This window comes from Ixodes scapularis, unplaced genomic scaffold (assembly GCF_016920785.2).
Source record: "Ixodes scapularis isolate PalLabHiFi unplaced genomic scaffold, ASM1692078v2 PGA_scaffold4__175_contigs__length_147842914, whole genome shotgun sequence".
Taxonomy (NCBI): domain Eukaryota; kingdom Metazoa; phylum Arthropoda; class Arachnida; order Ixodida; family Ixodidae; genus Ixodes; species Ixodes scapularis.
The window spans coordinates 99214950-99228941 of NW_024609879.1; the positions used below are offsets into that span (position 1 = coordinate 99214950).

The following is a 13992-nucleotide window of genomic DNA, read 5'->3' on the forward strand; positions in this document are numbered from 1 at the left end:
TTTCCTTCCACTGTCAAGTGGAAACCAACATCTAGTGTCTGTTGTTAGTGGAAAGACAACTATAACCCCGAGTGTCTCAATAGGGCGGTTTTACGGGTTATATCTTTAGTGCCACAACAAACCACATTAGCAAAACATTGCCAACGCATGTTTTCTAATTCTGTCGAAGCTCATTCTCGCCACAATCAGCTCGTGTTTGATTCTTTCAAACACTGGCACTTCAAGCCGGCATTGGAGCTGATCACTCAAATGTCGGCTTGAAGCGAGACGAGCCGACATTTGAGTGATTAGCTCCTTGGCAGTTATACAGGGTGCGCAGAGGTAAACAAAGACGGACATGACCGAACTTCAGGGGGAGCACATTGCTTCCGGTTGGCTATTGTTTTTGCTTGTCTTGGATGACCGACAGTGAGTAGTGCATACTTCAGAAGTCTCACCGCCAAGGGCCGACTGCGGTACCTCCTGAGATTTAATTATACGGGACCGGCATGCCTTCCTGATCTCTTGGACGAAAAGAAAGACCACTTGTTTTTAAAAAAAATAACATAAGTGTGAAAGGCATTAGGGGGGCATCTTCACGACTACCTATTCGAGTCGCCTGGACCCGAGAACTCGAGAATGACTGAAACCTACATGTCCTTAAATGGCGATGGGCACCTACCCCCAGGCGCCGAAGATATGCGTCGAGCTTCCCCACAGGGGCACTGAGTCGCATCTTAGTTCTGGCAGACAATCTACCGAGAGATTTTATTACGCTTTCCTTAAATGCGATGCAAGTCTGTAATGTACTATCGGGGAAAAATGAAATGCGAACAGAGGAGCGCTGGCTCGCGGTACAGGCTGCGCCGCCTGGAAGTGAGCCTAGGGGTGAGGATGTGTGGCCAACTTCGATGTGTATACGCCCTTCACTCGGCGCTTCCCAAACTTCGGCAGTGCGCCTCGCAGTGCACTAAAAGCTGTCATTGCTATCTTTGCCTGCTCGGCGCGTGCAGCGAGCTTCTTTGCACCGCATGCGCTGAGCCAGCAAAGATAGCGGTGATAGCTTTCAGCGCACTAAGAGGTGCACTGCCAAAGCTTGGGGAGCGCAGAGCAAGGGCCGTGAACACGTCGGAGTAGGCCACGGACCCTCGCCCCAAGGCTCACTTCCAGGCGGCGCAGCCTGTACTGCGAGCCACGCGCTCCTCTATTCGCATTTCATTTTTTTCGATAGTACAATTTAATAATGCTTTGACTTCCGCTTCAATATTTAAGGGTTTTTTTTAAAAGCGCCGTGTCACCTCACATTTCTACGTGCCATAATGGCCATATTGGCACCTGCTGTTGACTGGTTGTACCGAGATGGTCGAGGCACCGTAGACGTCGTAGCCTCTCCTTTCTCACGTTGCGCCATCTGTCGGCAGCACATCAAAGTAGGCAAGCACCATCTGCTTAGCTGTAACAACCTAGTTCAGCGACGTCAAGCGTTCTTCGTCTCGAGAAAATTGAAAGAACTTCACTCATGACTTTTTGTTTGTGTTGGTGCGCATGACCATGCAAAAGCAAGACACTGAGGCATTTCTGGAGCATAGCTCTCACACACTTGCTCGCTAATGAACCAAGGGCCGTCGCGCACCCACCCAAACACAGGTAAACGTAGGAGAACCGGAAGTATTTCTCTCCGCCTGTCATGGTGGCAGAAAGTGGCGCAATCACCCTGTATAATTGATGATACGACGGATTGATTAGATACACGCAAACTAATGTGGACAATGCCAAAAGAAGTTCACCAGCATACCTGCAGATGACTACTGGAACTGGAAAAGGGGTGTTGGTCAAACCGCCCTATTGCTTGGTTGCGTTTGCTTTGTTGCGTTTGCTGTGGCGGGGGCATGCTCTACTAATTGCCTGGTGTGTGGTGTTGCAGTGGAGCTTGAGGATACAGGAGCGGAATGCAATGCTGGACTGTGACACAGTAAGCACGCTTCTCCGGGGCCGTGGCGGGAGGGTGGTGCCAATGGTCATTCCTTCTCTCAACAGGTGGAAGTGGCCAGGAAAGGTCGACGAAGTCACAAGCAGTTTGCGGTCACCTTCTCTATGTCCAAGGAATACTTGTGAGTATACCTGCCCAAAATTCTCGGCTAGAAATTGTGTCCCCTTAACTGGAAGGCAGCTCCACTCTCTCTTTTTTGGAGCTGGTAAGTATGAACTCATTCTAGGTAAACACCACATATTCTGAATTTTGTCGAGTCACTAAAAAGGCTACCGCAGGGGATGAATTTAACACGACTGCGACATTGGCGTTCAGCTGGGACTCGCGTTCTCGCTGCTTGAATGTGATTTTCTGCCAAACGCAGACGCAGCACTCGTGTCCAATCTGTATCCTGCGGTGACCTCTTTTGGTGACGCAGCACTAATGCTTTTTTTATGTAGGAGGTGCTGCAAGTATGGCCGCAGTTGGCTTGAAAGGCATGTCTCCCTCGGTGAATGAATATGGGTCCAGTTGTGCAAGCTAATAGAAAGATAGTAGAAATATGAGTTCTTTCCCACAGAATATACGAAGAGTGGACTCTTAACACGATTTGGCACTTACATGCTCGACCATGTGACCTGCAATACTGGCATTTCACTTACCATATAACGCCAAGCGTGCAGCCATGTTACATTAAGCACCCAGCTGCTATTTATTAAATGTTTGAAAACTAAGCAAAGGACGTATTGAGCGCCCACCACATGCTTTTGAGCCTATCTAGCTGATGGAGATGGCTCCTCCTCGTCGGCCACTTTTCCGTGCACCTTGGTGCAAAGCGGTGAAGCCCACCCTATGATCTTCCGGCATGTTCTTGGACCTGACAAAGGAACAGTTATTTGCTATGTGATGTCAACCACCGCACTCCTTTTGTACCATGCGCAGTGGGGGTTGTGTATCAGATCCCCTTCAGATGTGGTAGGGTGTACATTGGACAAACGGGGAGGTGCGTGAACGAGAAAGCGAGGGAGCATTCCCTTTCTCTCCGTTCCTTCCCCGCTGGCCACTTAGCGGTACGTTGCAGTAGGTGCGGCTGCGTACCTGTTTTTCATGACTTGACGATCTTGGCGCGCAATAAAAGTAAGACCGCCAGGGAGGTTGAAGAGGCTTTTTTCATTTTATCTAAAGGGGAAGGGCATTGTGTGAGCGCACCGTCGGTGCACTTGGGGGATGATGAGGTCCTTTTTATCAGGGAGAATGGCAGGCATGTGTGAGGGTGATGACGTGGTAGAAATCCTGTCGGTTGGGTTGTATAATTTTTTGTGTATTTATTGGTTCTTTCCTATGCTCTCTGTTTATTTTTCTGGTTCGCCTGAAAATAAAACTTTAGTTGACAGTCAGCACTTTGTCCGTGCACTTCTTTCACTTGTCCTTTGTTCAATTTTTTTGCGCTGTTTTCACGTTTGACAATGTTAAACCAACTAGCCCAACTTACCGCCTTGTTGCCCATCCCCCAGTTTTTTAAGATTATCTTCAAATTTCGGGTGGGAGCTTGCTCTGCATTTTACGATAGTTGTTTTAAGGCCTAACTATAAAAATAAATAAATAAAACGAGGCTTGAGGTGACTTGCCAGAAGAAAAAGGTGCTGCAGTTGAGATGTACTATCGGGGAAAAATGAAATGCAAACAGAGGAGCACGTGGCTCGCAGTACAGGCTGCGCGGCCTGGAAGTGAGCCTTGGGGCGAGGGCGCGTGGCCTACTCCGATGTGTTTTTGCCTTTCGCTCGGCGCTCCCCAAGCTTCGGCATTGCGCCTCTTAGTGCGCTGAAAACCATCACCGCTATCATTGCTCGCTCGGCTGGTGCGGCGTGAGGAAGCTCGCCGCTAGTAGCAGCCACGCGCTCTTCTGTTCGCATTTCATTTTTCCCCAATAGTGGCCATGATCATATACATCTCTCTGTTGGTTTATATCTTTAGTTAAAGTTGTTTCTCGATTTGAATGTCGAAAGATGCTGCAAACTCCGGGACGCGCAACTTGTGCAGGTTCGACATTCCGCCGTGTAAGGAGGACTTCTTCAGCTCTGCCCAGCGTGCCCAGATCGTGCACTTCATCCTGCAGCGCAAGTCGTTCTCGCGCAAGCGGGCCCACAAGAAGTATGACTTTGGGGTGAGCCGTCTGCTGGCAGACGGGGTGTACCTGGCAGCCTTCCCCCTACACGAGGGCAGCTCGGACTCCAAGGGGGAGGGCTCCCCCAGGGCACAGCTGCGGAAGCAGTGGGCGTCCCTCCTCGCCCTCTTCAGGGGGCAGCCGCTCGACCACATACGGTGAGGTGGCGTGGCCTCTCGTGACCCCGACACTTTTATAATCCCGACACCTTCGTGACCCCGACAATTCCATGACCCTGATACATCCATAACCCTGACACCTCCTTAACCCCAACACCACTAAACCCCGACACCTAGCTCCGTGACGTCGACATCTCCGTAACCCAAGCACCTCTGAAACGCTCGCAGCTCTGTAATATGGATTGGGCTAGTTGGTTCATTGTGATCTGGAAAACTTAAAAGCGCAAGGAACACGGACGAGAAAGAGACAGATAGAACAGGGTCTGGTGCTAACTTTTGGCTCATTTAATCAAGGCAATCAACCCAGCATACATGCTTGAACACTCTTCCCTATCTTGCCAACCACCCTGTGCAAGAGTGTTCATGCATGTGTGCTGGGTTGATTGCCTCTATTATATCAGTCGAAAGTTAGCACCAGTCCATGTTGTATGTGTCTCCCCCGTCCGTGTTTTTTTCGCTTCTAAGTCCTCGAGTTCAGTAATAGCCTGTTCACACAGTAGCGTTTATGATCAGGATATGATTGCAAGTTACAACAGCAGCCAAGTGATGTGAACAAATATAATCAAACGCTGCTGTGAATGGAGGATTACTCGAACATCACGAAAATAGAAAGCGCAAATTTTTTTCTTTCTTTAATTCTCAATCTTTTTAGATCATTTCGCTCCTTTCTCAAAAATATTTGTCGCTTTTAACGTTTGGGTTTTTTATGTCTTCGTCTTTGTCCTCTCCCGAATTAAAACGTCAGTTGAGAGTAAGTGCTGGTCCTGTGTAGTCTTCCACTTGTCCTTGTCTTTCGTGCTTTCTCTTTTCGTGATGTTTAAGCAACTAGGCCAAAAAATTATTATATTACTCGACACTTCCATAACTCAAGTGCCTCCATAAAACCTTGTAACCTACTCACCTCCGCAACCTATGCTTCCGTAATTCAAACAACTCTGTGACTAACCGCTCTGCAGCTCAAACAGCTCTGTAACTGTGACACCTTCATCACTCTGACACCTTTCTTCAAAAAACACTAAAATCAGAAGAAAAAAATTTTTTTTTAAGGGTATAGATGGGACCTTATTTGTTTTTCATAATTTTTCTACAAAAAAAAAAATATATATATATATATGGTGCAATATTTACGTTTATATGCACTTTAGGAGGAGGTCACGGCCCGTTCTAAGCCTTGCCACAAATCAATGGCCCCGCCCATTACCACTGGGTTGGCTTGGCTGCTCGGCCGAATATACCTGGAAGCCGGTGTGTTAGTCTAGAAGTCTAAAGGCCCGTTCACACTCTTGCGACCGAGTACGACTGAGAGAGTCGAGATCTCTTACAACTTCTTAAATGTTTCTAGAATGAGGGAACACACTGACATTGTGGCGCCATCTATGCGGTGACCCTAGAACTGCATTTCACAAAAGCGAAGGTTTTGCGGGATTTCCGAGGTCAAATGTGCGTAATACCCATAGAAAGGCTCGTTTATAACATTGACAAAAGCTTTTCGAGCCAAAAAAGAAAGGATATTGCGCGAGAAATGAAAAAAAATATGCCAGACCGCCGAGTTTACACTGCTTCCCAATAGATGGCGCCAGTGTGTTCTCTGGTTTAAGAAGTTTTAAGGAACCCAGGTTTAAGAGGTCGCAAGCAGTCGCAAGAGTGTGAACGGGCCTTAACACTGCCTGCTAGTTGTACAAGCAGACGCACGGCAGCCTCCGGCATCGTCTGCTATTCCACTGCCGCCTGTCGTCTGCAATGCCCAGAAGCAGACATGAAAGCTGCGCGTCGATGTCCGTTTTCTTCTTTGCCTGCTATTCCACCCCTGTTTACAAACTTCTGCAGCGCTTCCAAGATGCGACCATGAAAGTAGCGTTGTAGCGTTTCATCACGCACAGGCCACAGTCCAATACAGGCGTCTGTCGGCGTATGTTAATCTGCAATAAAAGTGACCGAGTGCACTAAAAAAAATCAACGAATTAAATGTACAATCCTTTCAGCTTTTATGTTCTTGTTATTTCTTTTCGCTAAGCTTAGGCCAGTCCCACTACGAACCTAAGCACCCGCGTAGCGCTTCCGAAGGTGCGTACTTGCTACAGTTTTTGTTGCAAACTAGGTTGGTTGAGGAGATCTTATTCTAAACACCTCAATGTATACAGAATGACTCGCACTCATAAAAATAGACAAGCTTGACGAGCTGCACTTGTTGATCACTCCGCAGACGCCGGCAGCCATGTTTGTTATTGTTTGAAACCGAAGCGGAAGGGGATATTCTTGAAAACATAATGACTCTACCTGAATTATTTGTTTCTCAAACATAAAATTATTGTTAATTAAAATACTATTACGACATGGAGATACAATTTCACAACCAACATTTCACACATCAATCGTATCTCCAACCGAGCTGAGAAAAGGTACTTAGTTTTGTAAGCATCTTGGGGGGCCTAGAACAGGGCTGCTCCACCTAAATTGCATCTCACAATGTAAATATTGCTCATTTTCTTTCATGGAAAAATTTACAAAAGAAGTTGTGTCCCATTTAGGCCCTTCAAAAAAATACTTTTATTTCAGTTCCTTTTTAGGTCATACAGGTTAAGAAGTGCCAAGGCTAAGAAGGTTTTTGCTCTACTTGATTTGTTTATTTGTTTAGCACTTTAACATAATGGTTATGTGGACAGCGTAGTCCGTAAATTCGACGCTTCAGCCAAGCTTTAGGAGCGTAGCTCCGTGTCGCCTTCCGTGTGCCCCTGTTTTGAGACGATCACCACGCTCCCGAAACAGATTGTTTGTTTCCTCCGCTCAGGCGCTACTTTGGGGTCAAGGTCGGCCTGTACTTTGCCTGGCTGGGCTTCTACACGTACATGCTGATCCCGGCGTCCGTGGTGGGCCTCGCCTGCTTCCTCTATGGCGTGTTCACCCTGTCCTCGCACGTGCCGGTGCGGGAGATGTGCGCCGACCGGGGCAGCCTGCTCATGTGCCCGCTGTGCGACAACGGCTGCGAGTACTGGCGCCTGCAGGACAGCTGCACCCAGGCCAAGCTTAGCTACCTGTTTGACAACGGGGCCACGGTGTTCTTTGTGGTCTTTATGTCCGTCTGGGGTGCCGCCTTCCTGGAGCTGTGGAAGCGCTACTCGGCCAGGATCACCTACCAGTGGGACCTCTCCGGGTTCGACACTTTGGAGGTGGGCGACGGCACACCCGAGATCGAGTCGAGTACTAGAGTATGCCTCCCCAGTTGAATGCTTGGGTGTTCCACCAAGTAAAATACTAGGGTGTTTCACTGAGTCAAATACTAGGGTGTTTGACAGAGTCAAATACTAGTGTGTTTGACCGAGTCAAATTCTAGGGTGTTTGACCGAGTCAAATACTAAAGTGTTTCACTGAGTCGAATGCTAGTGTGTTTCACCCAGTCAAATACTAGGGTGTTTCAACGAATACTAGGGTATTTGATGAAGCCGTCTTTGTGGCTCCGAGGCAAAAACGCCGGCCTAAAGATCCCCAGGTGGCAAGTTCAAATAGGCGCGGTGGAAGTTTCTATAGCCATCCAACGTTGCGCTCAGCAACTGGGTACTGCAAAAGTGGGATTTCGCGTACGAGTAATGTTTAAAAACCAGTCTTTAAAACAGACGACACAATGATTCTCCCTTCGTCGTGCAGTTCTTGGCGGAACACGCCAGCGGCTGCCCTCTTTGCTCTCTTTGTGTGGCACAACGGACGGGAAGTCTCTATGTCCCTCTCCTCGCTGCAAAAGGGGAGAGAAAAACATTTTCCATTTTTCGCGTGCGCACGGCGACGGCGACAACGGATGAGGATGAAATCTCTGCGAAGTGTCACCCATAAAGCCATCGCTTCAAAAACATGACCCCTCTTCCCTCTAAAATATAAAAATAGTATGATCCAAACTGGAAACCGGAACAGGGACTTTTGTCGTGACCCATACGAACATAGACCCGTTGTTCTGAACGAACCTTGACGAGATAACCGGGGAACTCCCTTTAGTGCTCTCTCAAAAATATCTGCTCTCACAAAATTTATTTGCAAAATACTGTCGTTTGGCTTTTTATTTTGCCATATCATGACCTCGAAATTTTTAGTTTTCTGGATAAACCCGAATTGACAAAAATTTTACGGCGAGTTTTTATCAGTTTTTTGGATTTCTTCGAAAACATAGAATTCCACCTATAACATGACAGTCGAATACTTAGGTATTCAACGGAGTCAAAGCTAAAGTATTGTAAACTAGTACCTTATTTTCGTGAAAGGCTCCATTTTGTGACTTGAATGATATTGGAAAGAATTTATTACGTGAATATAACAACCTATTGTAATGAATACATAGCATGCTAAAAATCAAAGATTTTGTGCCCAGGAGATATTTATAAAATTCATACTTAAAAAATTCGCAAAATATTGAGTCAGCGAAAATAAAACCTTTTACAGTATTCAACCAAGTTGAATACTATACTTTGTTTCGCAATAACTTGGGGAAGTGTAAAGGCTCCGACCCCCGCGACCTCCACACGGAGCAAGGCACGGGACGACACTCCATGGTCGAGGCCACAGAGGCCTTGTTACCACCACAGCAACAGCGCCATCCTAGGCTTCTTTTTCTTTTAACGGCGACCTTCAAGAGGTTGTTTTTTTTTTTTTTTTTTCAGGTTCTTCCTAGCACAAAATGACGTCCTGAAGCAATTTCCTGCTTCAATTTTCTATATCCCTGGCGCGCATTGCAGGAGAATGCCCGGCCAGAGTACCTTGCCCGGCTGTCCAAGATCAAGAAGCGAGACATTGAACTCATTCAGCAGGACACGTCCAGCGATTCGGTGCCCTTCTGGAAAGTCAAGCTGCCCTACAGCATGCTGTCCTGCTCCGTCATCCTCCTCCTGGTAAGCCTGCGGGCCATTTGAACCAGCGTAGCTGGACACCCCTAGTCTCTTGTTAAGATTGCACGAGACTATGCTACATGCGTATGCGGGCTCAGACAGTCTGGTATATGTGCATCATGACCCCGGTGAAAATCAGTTCACCTGCAGTTGTATCATAGGTAACTGGTTCCAGCTGGGGGGAGCTCTAAAATTACCTTCATAATTCTGCTGCACGTAGACTGATTTTTACCCAAAATATTTTCTATAGACACAGAAATGCAGTCACAAAAGGATGCCTTTTCTCAAATGGAGTGAAGAAAAGTATGGTTGTCTGTTTAGATAGAAAGGTGGGTTCCTACAGGTAGGTGTGTATCCCTTGAGGTGCCAAAGATTGTACACCCCTGGTCTAGGTACAGTATGTATTTGGACAAAGTTTGGGTCTTAGTGTATGTTTAAGTGTATGCATTTCATTATGGCTTTATGTAGCTTGCTCCTCTGTCGGTGCTTGCTAGTGCAAGTTTAATAAAGACGGCACATTTAAGACTAGATAAAAGTAGAGCCACCAAATAGGCTACACTTAGTATGGACACTCGATCTCCCCGACTTTCTTCTGAATGCCACCATTTTTATGCCGAGTGCAGAGCGGTCGCAAGTGGCCGTCATTATGATTTGAAAATAAAACTTCTTGAACTTCAGATATACCATGTCGGGAAGCTCAGGCAACATCATTTGACTGTCTTGGACTGTTTTACATTTCAAGAGGTTTTGGTGCGATTTGAGGTAAAGCTTTCGACAGTTGTCAACAACGGTTTCAGCCACCAAGGCGGCTCAAGTGTCGTTTTTCTGAAGCATAGTTTATTTGTGCCTCTAGCTGGAAGGAATGAATGCCTTTGGTTGCAAGTTTTTTTTCAGGCTGGTGGCATAATTGACCGGCGGTTGCGATCATGCATTTCCCTCGAATTGAGGCTCTAGAGTGCAACAGTGAAACGACACACTCCAGAGCCTTAATGACAAGCTTAGAAGCGTAGCTCATCAGTGCCTGACATCGTAATATTTTATTAAAATATGTCCAAACGAGCCAAATTGGTTATTGGCCCAGATGGTCTTTCAGCAACTCGTAATATGCATTGACTTGTAAGAAAAATTGACCAATGCTGCGCAGGTGCTATTGGCGGTGGCAGCGGTGGTTGGAGTGATTGTGTACCGGATGTCTGTGAGAGCCACGCTGGCGCTGAGCAACGACGAGATGTCCAGCTTCATCCCTCTCATCACGTCCACCACGGCCGCCCTGCTCAATCTTCTCTGCATCCTTCTCTTCAACATGGTACGGTCGGGCATAGTTACTGCCATGATTCGCTCATTGCATGCCATCGCTTGTCATGGCACGGTTGTCACGACTAATTCTCGTTACAGGTCTACACACGTCTCGCCGTCTGCCTTACCGACATGGGTGAGTATGCCGATTGTGGCCGAGACCGGACCTGTGTGGGCAGTTCTGTGGTCGTTTGTCGGCCGAGGTACGAAGTAGATTTTTCCCGTTGTGCCAACCTCGAACAACATGCAATGTGGACTGTCAGGAATCGAGCACTGTCACAGCTCTTAGCTTCAGGCTAACGTCTGGTCCATTATGGTGAGGGCCGAGATTGTACCTGTATCGGCAGTTGTATGTCTTCTGTCGGCTGATGTTGGAACTATATTTTTCATGTAGTGCCAATCTAATGTGCAATGCTGACTGTCAGAAATTGGCATAGTCGCGCAGCTCTTAGCTTTTGCCTAACGTTGGGTCTGGGGGTCCCACAGCTCAGTTGTCGGCGCAATGTCGGGACAATGTCGGGTCAATGCTTTTCATAGCCGAAAGTCGATGCCACGTCAACTTTTGGTCTTGCCACTTTGATGGCTTTGAGAAATTTTCCTCTCACTTTGGAATAGTGTCGAGTCAATGCCGCGCTGTTAGCCGAATTCCATTTCTGCAGTGACTAGATGATAAAAGTTGCAATATTGGATTATTTTTCAGAAATGCCCCGCACCCAGACTGAGTACGACGACAGTCTGACCCTCAAGATGTATCTGCTGCAGTTTGTGAACTGCTATTCATCCATCTTCTACATTGCTTTCTTCAAGGGAAAGTGAGTTGTTACCGTAGCTTACGCTGCTTTCGTGTTACCTCTTGTACCAATGAGAACACGCTCGGAAAAACATTGAACGAAATCATTGTGAACTAAGGTGTTCTTATTCTTATTTCTTATTTGCATACTATTTTTTTTTGTAAATTGTTATAACTACTGGTTGAGGGCCACTAAAGACCTATACTTCGTTTCAGCTTCCGTCCGAGCGCAGCCAAAGGCTGAGAGACGGTTCGCAACTTCGAGAAGTGCATTCCTACGTACCACAAAATAGTCCGGAAAAGTTTTTTTTGTTTTTTTTAAATAACTGTTTTGTGCACAAGCTTGCACAATATTTCAGATGTGTACTGCTGAGAATGATTTGCAACTAAAGGAATTACCGTATTTATTCAAATATAAGATAAACTTTTTTTTTTTTTTTTTTCGGAAATTGTGATCAAACAATTTCGACCTACAGTTGCGACCAAATTTTGCGACCCTACCGGGGGCAGGGAGCTATCCAGTCACCTAGCAGGCGTTGCCGTAGAGCCGCACCGCTGCTTCTTGTTTTTCAAAAAGCTTTTGGTGCACGAAAATAACCGGAACAGCAGGAGCCGACAGCCCGCCCGCGGTAGCCGCGCCGCTCCCGCGCATCCCTCGGGCGTAGGGTTTCTTCATCGCACCTGTAGCGTTCCCCCGGCTGGGCAAGGGGGAAGGGGAGGGAGAGGAATGTGATGCGCCATGCACTTTGCCCTCCATCCTCGCAAACGCGCACAAAACAAAAAACAAACGGAGGTTACTTTTGTTTATTGCTTGAGGCGGCTCGGCTCGCGTGTTGCTTATGGCGACTCGACTCGCGGCGTTGCTTGCGTCTTTGTATTTTGCCTTTCGTCGCTTCGCCCGTCTCCACCTTCTTCCGTTTCTTCTTGTCGTAATTTTACAACGGTGTCAGTGAGGTATTGTTGCGAATTTGCGAGGATGTCTACCAAGCTGACGATGCTTCAGACGACGATGACATGCCCAGAAGTTCTGACGGTGATTAAGTTTTTGGCATTGCCCCGAGATTTAGCTGAGAGTGCTATAAATAAACGTTTGTTTCTTTCTTTTGCCCTAACTTTCCCCTGTTCAAAAAAAAAAAAAAAAGTTGACCTATATTTGAATTTTTTTTTTTTTTATTCTCGGTGTGTTCAATTAATAGGGGTCGACCTATTTTCGTGGCCGACCTATTTTCGAGTAAATACGGTAAATATTTGAAGATTATGTTTTTTATTAATATATGTAAATGCATGTGGTTTGGTGAAAACACATGCGCTGGCAAACATGGCTGCAGCGCTCGGTTTGTCTGCGTGATTTCGTTCCCGTAATCAGTAACGTTGCCCGTAGTGGCCGGATCATGTGCTTCGCTGCTTTCCTCACCGAGTCGTTTCAAAACGTCCTGTCGCAAAGGCACGTTTGGGCGTCGGGCGCGAGAGGTCGTGATGAATGTCTACTTTCAAATTCAGCTGGAGACTCTGGCCACGTCGCTCCGGTACCGCAAATGCGTTGTAAACAAGAAAAGCGTCTGGCCCACTACAATTCACAGATAGGTGGCGAAATAACCTTCCGATCACATTGAACGCCGAGAAGCTGGTGGAAAGGACTGCGCCTTGAGCCCTGATATATCCAGACAATACAAGGAAACATCAGCGGCCAGGTCATTGGGCACCTTGCAATGTGTACTTACGTCTCGAAACTATGCCGAAATGCCATGTGAAGAGCTTGTGAGCAAGAACATGTGAAGAGCTTGGAGACAGACGCCAGCGGCCAGCCTACGTACTGACATCCCCTTTGACTAAATTTCAGGACATGAAAGGACACTTTTTAAACCTGTAGCAGACGATACCGTTGATACACCCGTAGCAGACGAAATACTCGGCGAGCGCAGGCAGCGCAGCGGAGTGGTACAGAGTGCAGGCGAGATCACGTGACCTATTGCCAGTGTGTGATTGGCTACGGCCACACATAGCTTTGGCTGCGCTTGGACAGAAGCTGAAACGAAGTATAGTTTTCGTGTCTTCAAACACATGCTAGCTTGCACCATTAAATTTGTTTATTCGTTGCTGAAAACAATTTATCAATCATTTGCATCTTGTTACAGCAGTAACGTGCTGTGTTTTTTTTTTGTTCAAACTTTTTTTAAATTTTTTAAGAAATGTGATTGTTAGTTTTGTGGTGTTTTATTAATTTTGATATTTGATGTGTAAAACTAATTAGTGCTGGTTATGAATCACAAATATAGTCAAATACGCATTTGAAGACGTCCAGGCAAACCAGAGTGGCATGAATTTGAGCCCTTTTTCTTTGCGTGGTTCTTCAAGTTGTAATGTCGCCCGCCGTCACATTAATGTTGACAAGTTTGCCTAGCTGTCTCTTCTCCACCATAGTCTTCTGTAGCTTCAGTTTCTTACGGAAATTTATTAACAAATAATTATTTTACGCACCGCAAAAGAGCATTCAAACGCATGTTTTTTTTTAATGTAATTTCGGGGCATATTCTCAGTTTGTGTGCAACGATTTCTGTTCTTAATATTGTCCTATCACTACCAAATTTATCATGCATGTACTTTAAAATATCTAGAAGGTTTGGTTGGAATTTATATATATTTTTTTTTAATTTATGAAAAATTCAGGAAATGTTTGTTAGCCCCTGGAAACAACATTTTTGCAATTTTTTATTTATTTGAAATGAAAAAAGCACCTCACACAATAT

At 46.3% G+C, this 13992-nt stretch overlaps 1 protein-coding gene across 1 annotated transcript in view; it reads left to right on the forward strand.

Moving 5' to 3' along the window:
- LOC8044051 (anoctamin-1) overlaps positions 1-13992 on the forward strand; it is a 45515-nt gene that overhangs the window by 14831 nt on the left and 16692 nt on the right. The window contains exons 5-12 of the mRNA XM_029966928.3: positions 1904-1951; positions 2017-2090; positions 3989-4270; positions 7080-7458; positions 9010-9162; positions 10304-10465; positions 10555-10591; positions 11156-11267. Of these exons, the coding sequence (XP_029822788.3) occupies positions 1904-1951; positions 2017-2090; positions 3989-4270; positions 7080-7458; positions 9010-9162; positions 10304-10465; positions 10555-10591; positions 11156-11267 (1247 nt within the window). The remainder of the gene's footprint in view (positions 1-1903; positions 1952-2016; positions 2091-3988; positions 4271-7079; positions 7459-9009; positions 9163-10303; positions 10466-10554; positions 10592-11155; positions 11268-13992) is intronic.